The 18,299-nt window shown below is 43.5% G+C and overlaps 1 protein-coding gene across 1 annotated transcript in view; it reads left to right on the forward strand.

Annotated features, from left to right (window-relative positions):
• ANXA11 (annexin A11) overlaps positions 1-18,299 on the forward strand; it is a 69,668-nt gene that overhangs the window by 39,335 nt on the left and 12,034 nt on the right. The window contains exons 2-10 of the mRNA XM_054033741.1: positions 6,537-6,597; positions 10,563-10,675; positions 12,668-13,102; positions 13,570-13,657; positions 14,105-14,199; positions 14,680-14,793; positions 16,050-16,140; positions 16,546-16,625; positions 18,167-18,223. Of these exons, the coding sequence (XP_053889716.1) occupies positions 6,546-6,597; positions 10,563-10,675; positions 12,668-13,102; positions 13,570-13,657; positions 14,105-14,199; positions 14,680-14,793; positions 16,050-16,140; positions 16,546-16,625; positions 18,167-18,223 (1,125 nt within the window). The 5' untranslated portion in view covers positions 6,537-6,545. The remainder of the gene's footprint in view (positions 1-6,536; positions 6,598-10,562; positions 10,676-12,667; positions 13,103-13,569; positions 13,658-14,104; positions 14,200-14,679; positions 14,794-16,049; positions 16,141-16,545; positions 16,626-18,166; positions 18,224-18,299) is intronic.

Below are 18,299 nucleotides of genomic sequence, written 5' to 3' on the forward strand. Positions count from 1 at the left end.
GGAGCATTTTGAGCAGCAAAGACATACTACCAAAGTTGAGGCCACTAGCTGACTTTTATATAGGCCTCTGATCAGTCACACATCTGCTGGCACCAATTTTAGGTCGCTGTTGAACCCATGCCAAATTCAAACCAGGGACATGGCAGCAAAAAGCTCAATCTCCCAAGTCTGTGCAAGGGAATATAGCTCTTTAATTTGTGGTATTTGTACTGTGAAGATGGTTCTTGGTAGGTGAAGGTGTCTGTGTTTTCCTGGATTGTAAATACTGTAGTATAAAACACAAACTCTTTTTCCTTTGTTGCACTTAGAGAAACTTAAAAAAAAAAAATTTAAATCCTTAATTTCTTTGAGAAATGGCAGTCATGAAAAAAGGGGCACCTTGCATACCTGTTGCCTTGTTCACCCTGATTCAAGGATTATCGTTTACGAAATAACTTTCAGGCTATTGTTGTTTCTTAAGCTTATGTGCATTAGCATACTCTAGGCTTCTCTACCTAGCTCTTATATACAGTTTTTCATCTATAGATCTCAAAGCTCTTTACAAAAGAGGTCAGACAAATGGGGAAACTGAAGCACAGAAGGGAAGGTAACTTGCCCATAGTCACCCAGCAGGCCAATGGCAGAGCCAGGAATACAACCCAGGTCTCCTGAGTCCTAGTCCAGTGCTCTATCTACTAGGTCATACTGTGTGCCCACCTGGCCTAAGACCCTGAGAGCAGGAGAGGGAAGCTGTGAGAATGTGATGAGAGAAGTAAGCAATAGGATTTTGATAGCAGTCTGGATATCTTAGAGAATTGGAGTTGGATTCATTTGCCTACCCTGTCTTTTATAATTCTGATGAAAAATCTATTCAAAATAGAAATAGGCCTTAAACACAAAATTTGGATCTTGAGCCAATCCTTCCTCAAAGTTTGGATCTGGGGTTTTGGCCTGAGACATGGAGATCAGGATGAGTTGTAAAGTTTTGGTTTCAGATCTGAAAAATACCTGCAAAATTTGGGGAGACCAAATTTTAGTATTTTGCCTGGCCCGTTGCTAACTCTGGTGAATCATATTTACTACAGTTGCCAGATCCTAATTTGGTGGTTCTTAGCATGAGTGCAAGATGCATCTGATTGATCTGGTTTTTCTTTAGTGTGGCCCTGCAGCTAAATATTTCGTTTGTGTGTGGGTGGCAAACTAATTGCTAGCAACAACTGTGCATTTATAAATGCTTTCAGTGAACTTAGATATTACCATATCAGTAAGTGCTTATATAAGTAACCAGGGACAGTGGGAAATGATGGGAGGAAATGTGGGAAATGTTTAGTGCTTTCTGTAGAATATTGAGGGGGCACCTCATACGGTGTACAGGATTTTCCTTTTAAAATGCTCCTTTCTTTTAAATGTAGTTTGGCTGTGCACTGTGCATTAGAAGCCAAACGATGGCCGTGGTCTTGCAATCAGATCTGTACAGATGGATCCCAGCACCAGAAGGCCGCTTCATTGACTTTAGTGGGGCTTTGTATGGTGTGAGGGTCTGCTTGTGAGGGTCAGTTCGCAGGATTGGGACCTAAATGTGCACAAACATCCGCACCTTGTGCTGAGATTCCTCCTGCTCACTCTCCTGATGGGTGGAGTTGGTTAAATGATTAACCTTGTTAACACCAACCATAGAGGATGGACATTACAACATTCACAGATACTTGTGCAGCTGTAGAGTGTAGCCCTTGTTATTCCTCAATGCTCCCTGCCTGACACAGGAACAGTTAATTGAAGGAGCCACTTATTCTTCCTGGGTGCAGCAATATGAAGCTTCCATTGCACTAGCTACAGGGGACGAGTGATTTGGTAAATACCCAGGCTTTTTCCAGCCTAAATTAGTTGCAGGGAAATCCTTATTTCAGGGAACAGGTATGTGAGCAGACATCCCATTCTGACTATACTGGAAGTGAGACAATACTCTGCCTTTCTACTGCTGAACTCCACACCAGGAAAGTACATTCTCCTGTACCCAGCCTAATAGGTTGGATATACAAGAAAAATCTATTTCTTTGGACTTTTGTTAGTCTGCCCTGCTTAGTGTAATCTGTACTGCAATTCTTCAAATTTTGTCTCGTAAGTTAAATGAGCACCAGCAATTTGAAATCGACTCAGTCTTTTAGAATGAGGTTATAGGCATTTTAGGTACAACACTCACACCTGCCACTTTTTGTGGCCTTTCCTTTTTAAAACTGTTTTTCTACACTGTTTGCTGTGTGAAAGATCCATTCAAACTGAAGAGGGAAATGAATCCAACTATGTAGAAGAAATTGCGAAACTGACTAGACACACAATGCTGTCACATGCCCAACGTGAACAAACTAAAAAATAAAGCAATGCTTTTCTCGCTAATCTCTGAGTCATTATAGTAGATATTGACAATAAGAGGATGTAAAATTTTGAGATGGTGTATAATTTTTTTAAGTGGGGGAGAGGGGGATAGCTCAATGGTTTGAGTATTGGCCTGCTAAACCCAGGGTTTTGAGCTCAGTCCTTGAGGGGGGCCATTTAGGGAACTGTGTGTAAAAATCTATCTGGGGATTGGTCCTGCTTTGAGCAGGGGGTTGGACTAGATGACCTCCTGAAGTCCCTTCCAACCCTGACATTCTATGTCCCTTCCTTTATTTCTGCTGATGATGAGCAAGAAAAGGTGAAAGGTTGTGGGTTCGCAACCACAAGTATTTATCACAAACTGATTGCATGCTGACGTCTTGAACCTTTTTCATTCTCTAATAAAAACAATTTCACTGAAACAGTCACAATGTGTTTCTAAAGAAGACTTCTGGTTCATTTATCCACAGTTAAATCTGTGGCTTTACCAAGCATTTCAAGTTCTGATGAGTGACAATAGCACGTGACGTGCGCTTCAGTAAGTGGTAATGAGAGATGATGCTGTATTCCAGTCAGTACTCTGCATATCCAAATGTATACTACATTTCATGAGTGAAATACTCTGCACAGTATTTTTTAAAAATAGACTTTGGTATTTTCTTATCACTAAAAATAACCTGGAAAACCTAGGAGTTAAGATTCACTGATCTCTGATTCCTATACTGCTTTCACAACACTGCTTGCTAATGCCTGGAGATCCTGCATCTGCAACCAAAAAGGTTAAAGAACAGACTGACTGTATTGCAGCCTGAAATACACACTTTAAAATTGTTTGTTTGTTTGTTTGTTTGTTTACAAAACATGTGGAACAGGGGCTGGCAAACTTTTTGGCCTGAGGACCACATCGGGTTTCATAAATTGTATGGAGGGCCAGTTAGGGGAGGGGGTTGTGGCCCAGCCCCCACCTCCCATCTGCCCCCCTCCCCCCCCCTGGGACCCCTGCCCCATCCAACCCCTCCCCACCCCCCCGTTCCCTGATGGCACCTCTGGGACCCCTGCCCCATCCACACCGCCCTGTCCTCTGACTGCCCTGGACCCCTGCCGCCCCATCCAATCCCTCCTCTCATTCCTGACGCCCTGCCCCATCCAACCACCCCTTATCACTGCCCCCTGCCACCCCATCCAACCCGTCCTCCTTCCTTACTGCCCCCCCCGGGACTCCTGCCCCTATTCAACCCCCTGTTTCCCCCCCGACCACCATTTACACTCCCGCCCCCTGACCACCACCCCAAACTCCCCTGCCCTCTATCCAACTCTCCCTTCCCCTTACCGCACTGCCTGGAGCACCGGTGGCTGGTGGCACTACAGCCACGCCGCCTGGCTGGAGCTGGGCCACGCTGCCACCGCCACCACGATGACCACCACCACGCAGCACAGAGCACTGGCTCAGGCCGGGCTCTGCAGCTGCGCTGCCCCAGAAGCTCACAGCCCCACCCAGAGCATGAGGCTGTGGGGAAGGGGGGACAGCAGGGGAGGGGCCAGGGTCTAGCCTCCTGGGCCAGGAGCTCGGGGGCCAGGCAGGACGGTCCCGCGGGCCGTAGTTTACCCACCCCTGATGTGGAAGGATAAATATACAACAAAGAGTGAGTGTGTGAATCCCATTGTATATGTGATAGCTTCTCAAAGATTTTCCTTATTACTTACTTGGATGCTCAAATCCATAATCAATGTTTCAGTAGGATCACTAGCAAAGTGTTAGTTTACCATTATCAGAAGCTTTTTTGAGCCTGTGTGTACCCTGAGACATCAATCAAGTGGTGTCTGGGTAATCACATCACTCAGATAAATTAGTTGGCAGGAGGCACAAGACTAAAATCCTCACACACCATTTAAAAATGTTTCCTCTCAATTTCTGGGTCAATTTTTTTGTTTTAAGTAATTAAAAAAAAAAAAAAAAAACCTTTAGCTTAGGAAACCATTGTTGGGATTGTGCAGCTGTCTTTCCCATTTGGATCTCTGTTCTCTCTGCAGTTATTTTGGACAGCTGATTATTTCATACAGTTTAGTGCTTAAAGGAACACTGTCAAGATTAATGTAGCCAAAATTTGACCTGATTTCCCTCTTCCTCCCTTTTCCCGTTACCTGTTTACAAATTCTATTAACATTGAGTATTGCATACGTCCTCCTGCGCTTTCCACTGTGCCACACCCTCTCTTAGGCCTGGTCTAAACTAAAAAGTTAGGTCAACCCAGCTGCATCGCTCAAGTGTGTGAAAAATCCACATCTCTGAGCAACGTAGCTCAGCCGACCTATCCCCTGGTGTCGAGAGTGCTAGGTTGACAGAAGAATTCTTCTGTCAACCTAGCTACCACCTCTCGGGGAGGCTGGTTACCTGTGCCAATGGGAGAACTCCTTCTGTCGCTGTAGGGAGTGCCTATGCTTAAAGCACTACCGTGGCACCGGTGCTGCTGTAGCATTGTAAGTATAAACATAGTCATAGATTTTGAGGCCAGAAGGACCAACCAGGTAATTTAGTCTGATCTCCTGTATAACACAGGCCACCCACGCAAGCACCCACACACCAAACCCGGACCAAAATTAGACTGAAGACAGTGAAAGCGCTAAACCCGTAAGTGCAGTCACTATGCATGGCCTTCTAGAGTAGGGCAGCGTGAGGCTAGGGGAACACTGGTGAACTAACACTCATACTCTCAGCTAATGAGGCGAACTATGATGGTTAATAGTACAGTAAGGATTACAAGTGGGTTGGGGCAATGCCAACTTAACTACAGTAACTCCTTGCTTAACGTTGTAGTTCTGTTCCTGAAAAATGTGATTTTTTTTTTTTTTTTTTTTTTTTTTTTTTTTAAAAGTGAAACGATGTTAAGCAAATCCAATTTCCCCATAAGAATTGATGTAAATGGGGGGTGGATGGTTAGGTTCCAGGGAAATTTTTTTCACTAGACAAAAGACTATATATATATATATATATATATATATATAATACACACACACACACACACACACACACACACACACACACACACACAATAAGTTTTAAACAAACAATTTAATACTGTACAGAGCAATGATGATTGTGAAGCTTAGTTGCGGTGGTGGAGTCAGAGGGTGGGATATTTCCCAGGGAATGCCTTACTGCTAAATGATGAACTAGAACTCGGCTGAGCCCTCAAGGGTTAACACATTGTTAATGTAGCCTCATAATCTACAAGGCAGCATGAATGGAGGGATTGCCCCACAAATTGCCCCACTTGCCCTCCCTCTGGGCGGCCATGAGCACATGGCAGTGGGGGGAGGGACAGCTGAACTGCTGGCAATTAATAGTCTGGTGGGCAGCTGCCGCACAGGGAACTTAGGGGGGCTACCAGTCCACCCTGGTTCCAAGCCCCCACCAGCTAGCTGCAACGGGCTGCTCTTTCTGCAAGCAGTGGACAAAGCAGGCAGCTGCCAAACAACATTATAAGGGAGCATCGCGCAACTTTAAACAAGCATGTTCTCTAATTGATCAGCAATGTAACAACATTAACTGGGATGACTTTAAGTGAGGAGTTACTGTATATGATTGAACAGTGGCTAGTCAACAATCTACTGAACGAATGGTAACAGTTGGCTAGCTAATTATGGACTAGAATCATCAAGATACTTAAGCACCTTGTTGGATCGAGGCTTAGGTGATTATTGGGGAAGGGAAATAATCATTGTTATAACTAACTAGCCCCCACGTTGTTAATGATTAACTGGTGGTTAGGCAGGCTAGTTAATAGATGGAGACGCAGGTATGATTAACCCAAACAAACGGCAAAGTTTACAGGTATAAGGGTTAATTATATAACATTTGAATGCTGTCAGTCGCTGTTGCTCTTTCTGTCATTTGAGTATGCGCACTCATACTGTTACTTTATTCTTAACATGAAGTGTTGCCACGCTGTCACACACATAATATCCCTTGATCCAGTACCAGGAGCTGGGAACAGGGGACCTCTGTTCATGTCTTTTTTTTTTTTTTTTTTGTATCAGAACCTCTGTGGTTTACACAATAAGGGTAGTGCAGAGAGATATAAAGTTTGATGTTAGCCCATATATACAATAAATGAACATGGTATATAAAACACAGAATATTTTTAAAAACAACTTCATAAATACTTCTCTTTTTTTCTTTTCAGATCTTAGCAATGAGCTACCCAGGCTATCCTCCGGCAGGCGGGTACCCCCCAGCAGCCCCAGGTAACTTATCCAAACAACCCAGTTCAAGTGGAGACAGAGCACAAAAAAGAGGGATCTGAATGACTTCAGGAATTGGGGATTCGAACACAGAGCCTTTTGTGTCTAAGTCATCAGTTAAAATTCAGGACAGGAGTGAATGAGCATTGTTATGTCTGGTGGTTATGTGGCCTCTTATGAAATGAATTGAGTACTTTCAGCCTTGCTCCTAATGTACAGGTACTTGCACACTCAACACTGGAGTCAGTAGAAAATAAATTGATTTTGATACTGGAGACTGTGATTTCCAAACGTTATCAGTGATTCCGGGTACCCAACTTGTGCTGCCTTAAAGGAGCCTGATTTCCAGATGGAAGGGGCTCGGCACTTTCTGCACATCAGGCCCCCTTAGAGAGTCTCATGTTGAGCACCCAAAAAACGATGCACCCAACATCAGTAGTCACTTCTGAAAATTTTGGCCAGTATAAATAAATAGCAAGAAAAAATGCCTTGATGGCACTGGATAGCGGAAAGAACTAGAAGGCTTTGCTGCATGCTTAGTGAGGATCTGTTGTGTAATTTGAGACCAATAAGCCACATGGAACATTATCCCCAGTGCACTACATAGTATGATGAAGCAGTGAATACAGCAAAATATTGAACAGACAGGGCTGCTAGAGGGCTCCCAACAGTGCTGGATCTAAAACCTCTGTAGATACTGTTTTAGAACAGCATTTGAACTTTGACGCTATTTGCTAGTGAAGGGATAAAAAGAGATCGCTATGTTACCAGAACTATGAAGTGCCTGAGAATGTCCATCCTATTGGAACGCTCAGCCTGCTGAATATTCAGTGTCAACTGCTGCCATCCCAAAATAGATCAAGTCCTTACACGTGAGGATTGAAGGATCTTCAACTATATTCTATTATATAACTGTATCAAGTTTGCTTTTCCTAATAGAGAACATAATGGTCTGAGGATACTTCACACATTATTGCACGTTTCTGCTCAGGTTTCTTTTCCTATTATCGTCATATTATCACCTTGGTTAGGTGTGAGATCTGCTCATTTGAACCTTGCAGACCTTTTAGTTCTTCTTTGAGTGATTGCTCATATCAATTCCAGTTAGGTGTGTGTGCGCGCGCCGCGTACACGGATGTCAGAAACCTTTACTCTAGCAGCTACCTGTCAGGCCGGCTGGGAAGCCCCCTGGCTTATACAGGGCTGGTCTCATCGTCATGTGCAGTCGCAGGTACGCCTACTCCTGGACACATTCACTTGCTTGGGCATCATGGTAAACCTCAGCAAATCTGTCCTCGCCCCTACTCAAACAATAGAGTTTATCGGAGCGGTCCTGGATGCAAGCCAAGCGAGAGCCTTCCTTCCAGAGGCACGGCACCTGGCTATAGCAGGCATAATTACCAGCCTCTGCAAGTTTCCAACCACTACAGCAAGGCAGTGTCTCAGGCTGCTGGGTCACATGGCGTCCTGCGCATACGTTGTGCAACATGTCAGGCTTAGGCCGCTTCAGGCGTGGCTGGCGTCTGCCTATCAACCGGAACGCAACAGCCTAGACATGGTCCTCACAGTCCCGAAGTACACACTCGACTCCCTGCAGTGATGGCTGGACCCTCAGACAGTGGGTGCCAGGGTCCCGTTTCATCCCTCCCAACCCACTCTGACTCTAGTTACAGACACATCAGCCCTGGGATTGGGACCCCACCTTGGCAGCCTGACAACGCAGGGCTTATGGCATGAGAGCGAGCTGTTGCTGCACATCAACATCAGAGAGCTCAGGGCGAGCCGCCTTGCATGCCAAGCCTTTCTTCCCCACTTGCGGGATCACTGCATAGCAGTCCTAATGGACAACACCACTGCCATGTTCTATCTGAACAAGCCAGGCAGAGCCCGGTCATCGCCGCTCTGCCAAGAAGCCCTCTCTCTGTGGGACTTCTGCTTAGTCCACTCCATCAACCTTCAGGCCTCGTACCTGCCGGGCGTCCAGAACGTCCTGGTGGATACTTTGAGCCGGCGTTTTCTGACTCACGAATGTTCCATACACTCGGATATCATTCATTCTGTTTTCCGCACCTGGGGGTTTCCCCGAATCAACTTGTTCGCTTCCAGATCAACAGAAAGTGCCCAGCCTTCTGCTCCTTCCAGAGTCACAGCCCAGGCTCGTTAGTGGACGCCTTCCAGATCACATGGTTGGGCCAGTTGCTGTATGCCTTCCCACCGTTCCCGCTGGTTCACAAGGTGCTCCTCAAGATCCGCTGGGACAAGGCAGATGTAATACTGGTAGCCCCTGCCTGGCCGCGTCAGTGTTGGTACCCGACTCTGCTGGACCTGTCATTCAGGCTCCCCTACGTCTTCCTCTCGGCCCCAACCCGTATCCCAGAACCACGGTCGTCTCCTTCACCCATACCTCCAGTCGCTCCATCTCACGGCCTGAAGGATACGTGGTTGAACCAGGCTGAATGCATCTGTTCGGGCACAGTATGGCGGGTCCTTCTGGAAAGTCGCAAGCCATCAACTAGACTTACCTATGAGGCGAAGTGGAAGAGTTTTCCAGCTGGTGCGCTCAGCGGCAGGTACCCCCACCCCAGGCTTCCATTTCGTGCATTGTGGACTACCTGATGTCCCTAAAGGACCAACACCTAGCCTTTGGATCCCTTAAGGTCCACCTTGCGGCCATTTCTGCATTCCACCCAGGCGCGGCGACGCGTTCTGTGTTTGCACATCCGATCGTGCGGCGTTTTCTCAAAGGCCTGGAGAAAATCCATCCTCCAACGAAGTCACCCATGCCTGCATGGGACCTCAACCTGGTCCTCTCCTGCCTTATGGGTCCTCCTTTCGAGCCGCTGGCCACCTGTTCTCTTCTCTATCTCTCCTGGAAGGTCACCTTCCTAGTGGCCATCACTTCCGCACGACGGGTCTCCGAATTATGTGCTCTCACCTGTGAGCCACCCTATACCATCTTTCAACTAAGACCTCACCCGGCCTTTCTACCAAAGGTGCTATCCCGCTTCCACGTGAGCCAGGATATCTTCTTACCAGTTTTCTACCCAAAACCGCATGCTGACCTGCATGAACAACGCCTTCATTCTCTCGATGTTAGAAGGACACTCACTTTCTATATAGACCGGACAAAGCCCTTTCGTAAAACAACCCAGTTGTTTGTCGCCATTGCAAAGCAGATAAAAGGCGCCCCGGTTTCCTCTCAATTAATATTTTTGTGGCTCACCGGATGCATTTGTGCTTGCTATAATCTGGCAAACGTCCTTCCGCCTGCTGTTACAGCTCACTCCACGAGAGCTCAAGCGTAATCAGCTGCCTTTCTGGCACACATTCCTCTCCAGGAAATCTGCAGGGCTGCCACGTGGGCCTCGATTCATACCTTCACGTCCCACTATGCCATCGTCCAGCACTCTCGGGATGATGCAGCCTTTGGCGGAGCAATCCTTCAATCTGTGGTTCCTTGACTCTGACCCCACCTCCGAGGTAAGGCTTGGGAGTCGCCTAACTGGAGTTGATATGAGCAATCACTCGAAGAAGAAAAAACAGTTACTTACCTTTCTGTAACTGTTGTTCTTCGAGATGTTACTCGTATCTATTCCATTCCCCCATACCTTCCCCTCTGTTGGAGTAGCCGGCAAGAAGGAACTGAAGGGGGGTCAGGCCGGCAGGGGCTTATATAGATCACCATTTCGGCGCCACTCCAGGGGCCCGACGGGTAGCTGCTAGGGTAAAGTTTTCCGACATCCATGCACGTGGCGTGTGCACACACCTAACTGGAATAGATATGAGCAACACATCTCGAAGAACAACAGTTACAGAAAGGTAAGTAACCATTTTTTTTTTAGTTTATTTTCCTCTTGTCCAAACTGCCTATGTTTAATAGATATTACAGTAAAAAATGCACGTAGTAATGCATAGGGCAGAAAATCATTTAAGTTTTGTGGTTCAAGGTGACTGTTTGATTATTTCAGGTAGTAATCCCTGGGGTGGTTCTGGCTATCCTCCTACAAATCCACCTCCAATTGGACTGGAAAATGTTGCCAACTATGCCAATCAATTTAATCCTGACTATATGTCAGGGATGGTGAGTATATTTCCATTTAACTTATTTTAAATATGTTTTACTCCAATGTCAAGCTGTATTTCTACTGTAGCAGCAAGAGGGTTGGGTATGTTTTCAGTTTGTCTGTTTTTGCCTAGGAACATACAGGAGTAGCCCAAAGCTCCATATCTTCTGGGGGCAAGATTTCCAGAAAGGGAGGAAAATGGGAAGAATGTAGTGGCTGAATTCATGGCCTGATTTTTAAAGGTACTGAGCATACAATAACCTCTATTGAGGCTAATGTGTGCTGTTGGGAGTTCGGCATTTAAGAAAATCAGGCCACTAATTTAGTCAACAAAATAAGGGTTTAGGAGCCTAACTTCAGGGAGGGTTATTTGTTTTTAAATCTTGGCGTGGTATTGTGGCTCTTGCAGTGCAAAGAGGAAGGGGAAGAACTAATAATGTTGGTGTATATGGCTAATTGGTTCACAGTGGAAAACTCAGGCCAAGTTCTGCTTTTTACCTAACTCTTCAGCCAGTTTGAGTGAGCAAGGCTGTGACCAAATGACTTAACTGAGGTTACATAGTGTGAGACAGTGTCTCATCCCTTGTCTCCCACACTCCTTCTCTAAGACCAGATGTGTCTCCTTGTAACAGATTAAGGTGAAAGTAACTTTTGTAGACCTAGGAAAACGCAGAAGTGATTTATCTCTTTATTTTTATTTTATTCTTGTGCTCAAAGTAGAAGCTGCAGAAAGGCTGAAACTGTTGATAAATCTCCTTTCACTGTATGCTGCTTATACACAAAGTGATCAATGTAGATCTGACCTATCAATCCTCATCCTCAAAGGAAACCTACACTCTTTCCAAAGACAAGCCTGGGTGCTTAAATTCATTATTCTGCTAGACACTAAAAATTGTGGACTGAAAGAAGCCACCGAATTTATGATTTATTACAAAAATCTGTAACTCACTAACCCCTCTTTTTGTCCTAATACTGCAGAGGTATTAAGGAGCCACTCTATCTTGTATGGTCCCTAACGTACAAACTACTTATGCTAAACCATCTGTTCCACCTTGCATTTTGCTGGGACACTGGCAGTACCTTTCCCACACCTGAGGAAGAGCTCTGTGTGGCTCAAAAGCTTCTCTCTCATGAACACAAGTTGGCCCAATAAAAGATATTACCTCACCCACCTGGTCTCTCTGTTTATATGACAGACTTGGGCAAATTGTGAACATTTGCACCACAAAGTGCATTCCTGAGTGTTTATTATGTGGAGATATTTGGTAGCTACAGATTGAAATTAGCAGTGTGTTCTCAGTAGAGTAAGTGGCAGCACCAGCAGCATGAAACTGACCAGAACCATCCTGTTCTAGTCTAATTTATGCTACTGGAAAAGGAGTACTTTGCAAGAGCATGGTGCGATCACTGAAGGATAGTTCTGTGGGATTCTACCTTAGATGCCCAAGTGCGCTGCAGAGGATTTTATAAATTATCTGTCTGCCACATAAAATACCCCAGGGAGGAGGGCAAATGCTTTTAACTCACAGTATCTGAGAGTAAATCCCAGCTGATACAGTAAAATAACCATGATCAGAGAAGGAATTGACCTGTACCTTGTTTGTTTGGCTTTTTGGTGTTGGTGTTAATCTGATAACCTTTTTAACTGTAAGGACGGTGTGGTTACTAGTGCTGCTTGTATGAGCATGTGGTCTATAAAGCTAGAAGCTGTGATTATGTGACTGTAGTTCTGATGGCTGAGGTAGAGAAACTTAAGAAGAGACAGTAGCAGATATGCATGGAGTATGGTTCATTTTCTCCATGGTTGCTGGTCAATCCCTTTCCTTTGGGGAAAGAGATTTTCACACATGGATATACACTTCCCTTTCCTGACTTGGGGGAGGTGACTCTCTACTTTATGTATGTATGTATGTATTTATTTATTTATTTTTAACAGTGCCAAGTATACAGCTGAAAATCAACACCTGATCCGTCTTAATCTATATTGCTTTAATTATCTGTCATTGCAGGCTTCTAATTTGTCAGGAACCTTTGGAGGTGCCAATGTACCACAAAGCATATATCCTCCTGCGCCTGGAGGCTATCCCCCTGTCCCTCCTGGGGGCTTTGGGCAACCTCCGTCAGGACAGCAAGCTTCTTACGGAATGTACCCCCCACCTGGAGGAAATGCAACAGCAGGAATGCCAGCTTATCCAGGGTACCCAGGCAGCCACATGCCACCACCAGGGCAGCAACCAATGACCTACCCAGGGCAGCAACCCATGCCACTGCCTGGGCAACAGCCAATGACCTACCCAGGGCAGCAACCCATGCCACCACCTGGGCAACAGCCAATGCCACTGCCTGGGCAACAGCCAATGCCAAGTTATCCATCAGGCCCAGCTGTGAATCCCTCTATGCCTTCTTATTCAGGATCTGTGATGCCCACAATCACACCTGGAACAGTAAGATGCATTTCAGTGTGTTTAATTTTTAATTGCTGCATGTTTCCTTTGCGTAAACCAGAAGCAAACTAAGTCCAATAAAATCATGGACAAAGGAGGAGGTTTGGCCAGAGACAGCTCTTATTCAGATAGCAACAATATAAATACAGACTGGGTGACATTAAATCTCCATATTGGCAAAATATCCTAAATGAAATTTTTAAAGCGAGTTCTAAATCCCTTTTATTGAATCTACCTTTCCTAACAAAATATTTCCATTTGCCTAACGAGATGCTGTGAGGCTTTTTCTTTTCCACATGTCCACATAGTTTGAATATAAAATGAATAAACCATTTAAATGCCGTTGTAATTTTCGTCGTTTCTTCTCTGACATGGGCTGTGACTGGGGCAAGTTACTAATAATGTGAAATCCAGTTTTCTAGCTAATCCAGTATCTAACAGTTATCCTTTTTATTGGCATGACTTAGTCTGGAAAGAGAGGCACAATCACTGATGCACCAGGATTCGACCCCCTGCGGGATGCAGAAGTTTTGAGAAAAGCTATGAAAGGATTTGGTGAGTGGTCCATGGGCTTAGTTTCTGTTGAAAGTGGTATTGCAGCATTGCTCCACCACTGCCATTCTTCATTGTTATACTTGCGAAGAGTGGAATAGTTCCAGAACTATTATCCTTCCTGTAACAAACTAAACCTTTATCTGAGGTAATCAACTGGGAGAGACCACAAGAATAACCAATGTTATGAGTCTGGTGTTTCTTTCTGTTGTATTTACAGTTGAGATTAGTGCTGGAAATAATTTGACAATCAGAGCATATAACTAGAATATTGGATGTAATGTCCCATCTGATACGTTGGGGACGCTGTGCAGTAAGGGTTCAATTCAGCGCCTACGAAAGTCAAGAAAGTAAAGAATTTAGCTACTGACATAAGTAGGAGCGGGATCAGACCCTAATAGAATGTGATAGCATTAAAATATCATACGTTATCACCCTTTGTGTTCACAGGAACTGATGAGCAGGCAATTATAGATTGTCTTGGAAGTCGCTCAAACAAGCAAAGGCAGCAGATCATCCTGTCCTTCAAAACAGCTTATGGAAAGGCAAGTATTTCACAGACCATTAAGAGCCAACCACTACCTGCTGCCCTGCCTTTTATCAATGGGCCAACCAGTGCCAGTGCTTGAAAAAAAACCAATGTTGATATCACACATAAAGGAATGATGGTATTGGTGGGCAGCCACCATAGCCCATGCAGGTATGGCTCCACCCTCCCTCACCTCCAGTCTGTAATCCAGTTTGGTTGCAAAGCATCAGTCCTCTTTGCTAGCTGTTCATTTTGACCCTTTGTTCGGTATACGACATTTAAAGTTCTTTTTTTGTTTTTTTTGTTTTTGTTTTGTTTTTTTTAAGTTGTTGCCAGTTGCTACCATTAGTACCATTAAGTGGAACAATTTTATATTGTGTATGTGCTACTTATTCTTAAATGTGAAAAAGTCCCAGTAAGCTGCAAGAATCTAGTGCTAGTAATTGTTAATATCTCTGATTCTGAGCCTTTTTTAAAAATTATTATTTCCAATCAGGATTTGATCAAAGATCTTAAATCTGAGCTGTCAGGCAACTTTGAGAAGACAATCTTGGCAATGTTGAAGACACCCGTCATGTATGATGTTTGTGAAATAAAGGAGGCTATAAAGGTTTGTTTAGGGAAATTAAGCCTTTAAGATTATGTAGTTTTTGTTAATCCTGTTGGGTGCTTAAATTCCCCAAAAACTTGTTTTTGGATTGTGTCTCTTAAATGATTGTTTATGCTCCATCTCTCAAGTAGACAATGACCAAGTGTAACTGTGAAATAGATTTAAGGTTCTCTTTTTAATTAAAAAAAAAAAAAAGAGAGAGAGAAACAACATTATGCAGAGGATCTGTGTTGGTGAGTCTCAGGAACTGAGTTCTAATCCTGATTCTGCCACTAACATGCAGTGTGGGTGGAGGCAAGTTATTTAGACCAACATTTTCCAGATTGGCTGCTGATCTGAGGTTCTTCCAGGCTTGGATGCCCAGGTTGAAACATGCTGGGCCTGATTAGCAGAGCTGCTGAACACCCACAGCTCCCATCGGCTTCCTTTGGGTTGGGGTGCCCAGCGCCTCTGAAAATCAGGTCCGTAGATATGTCACTTGGGCACCAAAAATTACTGGGCGAAAACTTTGGCTGTAACCCCGGCTTTGGTTTCCCTCATGAGTAAAATGGGGATATAGTTTCCTATCTCATCTAGGACTTGACATAGAATGCTTTAAATGATGGAAAGCATTATAGAAATGATGGTTATTTATTACTGAAACTTTCCAGACTGTTTTGCAACCTTTATTCTCAAGATAGTTCCATTTTTAAACATGTTAATTCTTGAACTTTTTTGATAACCTTACAAAAATGAGCTGAAATAAACATGTAAATCCCTGAATCACAGCACCAAGGTTTACATAGAAGTTCTCAGTTGCAGGGTATAAGAAAAGTAGCCAGGGGGTTGAAACAACACTTAAAAACATTAGTTGCCCTCAGAAACAGAATTGGATCAAATTAGTCTTTCTCAAGTATTGTTCGTTATAAGAAATATTAACTGTGTAAAGTTTGCTGTATAAAATTGATATAAATGATTATATAATTTAAAATACTTTTATAAGTACTTAATTAATGCCCTTAACATGGCTCTTATGTTTTCTCAGGGAAAAAAGAGCCTGTTAATATGTATTTGTGTTCTGGACGTTTGTGTTATGAGAAACATGTGAACTATTCAGCTGGAATATTTCTTACACAAAATAATGACTTCTGAATTGCCTAGTTTTAATTCTGACCTGGAGATAGCTCACTGCTGTAATGTATTATCATATCAAGAACTGAGTGTCCAAGATATGCATATGTATATATTTTTTTTCCTCTCCTCTTCTTTGCATATAGGGTGCTGGCACAGATGAAGCCTGTCTCATTGAAATAATGTCTTCTCGCAGTAATGAGCACATTCGAGAAATCAGCAGGACCTTCAAAACAGGTTAGGCTTGACGTAGTCCCAGTAACTCTCCCTTTTCTGATCACCCTGCAGAGCACATTTTCATAACGATAATGGAAAAAAATCAGAGGCCTCCACCAGGCATTATCATAGAATATCATAGAATATCAGGGTTGGAAGGGACCTCAGGAGGTCATCTAGTCCAACCCCCTGCTCAAAGCAGGACCAATCCCCAGACAGATTTTTGCCCCAGATCCCTAAATGGCCCCCTCAAGGATTGAACTCACAACCCTGGGTTTAGCAGGCCAATGCTCAAACCACTGAGCCATCCCTCCCCCCAAATCCGTGATTAAAGCCATTGGAGGCTTTAATCACAGATTTGTAGTAAAACTGTGTACAAGCACTTATGAAATGAGCAGATATGCACAATGACTTTTGGTCTTGCAGAATTTAAGAAAACTCTGGAGGAAGCTATACGAAGTGACACATCTGGACACTTCCAGAGGCTTTTAATCTCACTTTCTCAGGTACTTCAATACTCAAGTAACACTTCCGTACAATTGTTCCTGAAAATTAGTGGACATAGTGGGGTGAGAGAGAGAGGCATATCCAGCTCTTCATCTGATATAAACTGCCGTCCCTCATTGGCATCAGTGGAACTGTGCCAATTTACAGCTGCTGAGGATCTGCTCTCTTGTGTTTTTAGCCTCTAAAATTGAAGTGTGCTGTTTTTTTGTAAGGCACTCTTGAATATGGCCACCACAGCAGTATATGGTCCTTACTGTGCCAGGTAGTGTAAGATGGTGAAAGTCCTTTAGCAACACAGGTTGAATTATTCTGGCTAAGAGGAGACTAAAAGGATAGAAAAGACTTAAAATTATCATGTGGCCAGGCCTCAAGGCTCTAAATATTTCTCCACTTTTCCCCCCGTTTCTTGTCTTGTCTTTTAAGAAAGGGTAATATGTAGTAGGGAGACACAACTTAATTTTTAAACCACATGACAATTGTATTGAAGGTCTGCAATGGAACATGTTCATAAGTGTTTGCAGAACCTGGGGCCTTAGTTTTGAACTCCGTTGTGGCTAACACAGTTCACTGTTTCTCCAGGAATCACATAACCTGCATTAAAATAAAGAAGCAAAGCGCTTAAACTAAACTTGTTTGGAAAGTAATTTTATTGTTGCATACGTGCACGCACACACACTTAACCTGAGTTTGGTTTTCTTTCTTTTTTTTTTTTTTTTTTTTTTCTTTTTTCAATTTTGAAATTTTGATGCAAAATAGAGCAAGAATTTTTTTGAAATACTGGTTTCTACTTACCTATTTGCAGTGATAAAAGGAGCAAGTACTGCAAACTTCACTCATGCAAAACTTCCAATGAAATCAGTGTATGATTTCAGAAACTGATCCCTAGTCTGGAAAATGATTGTCCGTGTTAGTGCTGGTGGGTCTTCAGAGATGAGTGGAAGAAGGGGGGAAAAAATAAGCTTAACTTTAAGAAATAAAAATATGATAATATTGCTATCCTGTAACTAGAATACATAAATCCTCATGTCCCCTTCTTCATGGATTTATTTTAATTTTCTGTCTCTGTACAAGGATTAGCAGGATATTCTACCCACTACAAATTGGTTCATAACGTTTTCTTGTGGGTTTTGGATAAATGAAGATGGTAACAATGTCATTCTTTCTATTGTCCTTATGCTTGCACCAGTTCATTGCAACAGTAAGGCAAACACTCTCTCCTGAATTCAGGTGAACACTATTACTTGCACACAACTATGTTTTTCTTTACTTGATTACAAGTGAATCCTATATTTTTATCTGTTACTTCTATGAATAGGAATTTTATTTGCCCCAAAGTGAAAGGGTCTGCAGTTTCCTGTACCTTCAGAACCAAAATCCCCATAGTAACAAAGCAAACACGGTTTTGTTTGTCCCAGGTTATAAACATTAAAGTGTAAAGGCTTAGTGGCTTTTTTTGGGTGTGTGGGAGCTTGAGTGGAAGGGGCTGTTTTGTTAACTGAAAAGGGTGTATATTAATCGCTACTATTTGTAATTCTTTCAGGGAAACAGAGATGAGAGTACGAATGTAGACATGTCCCTTGTCCAAAGGGATGTTCAGGTTAGTAAGAGATGCTTCCTTGTGTACAGGTGTATATCTCATCTCAGTATGTGGGAGTTTAGTAGCACAATTCCCA

Source organism: Malaclemys terrapin, chromosome 7, assembly GCF_027887155.1.
Source record: "Malaclemys terrapin pileata isolate rMalTer1 chromosome 7, rMalTer1.hap1, whole genome shotgun sequence".
NCBI lineage: Eukaryota > Metazoa > Chordata > Testudines > Emydidae > Malaclemys > Malaclemys terrapin.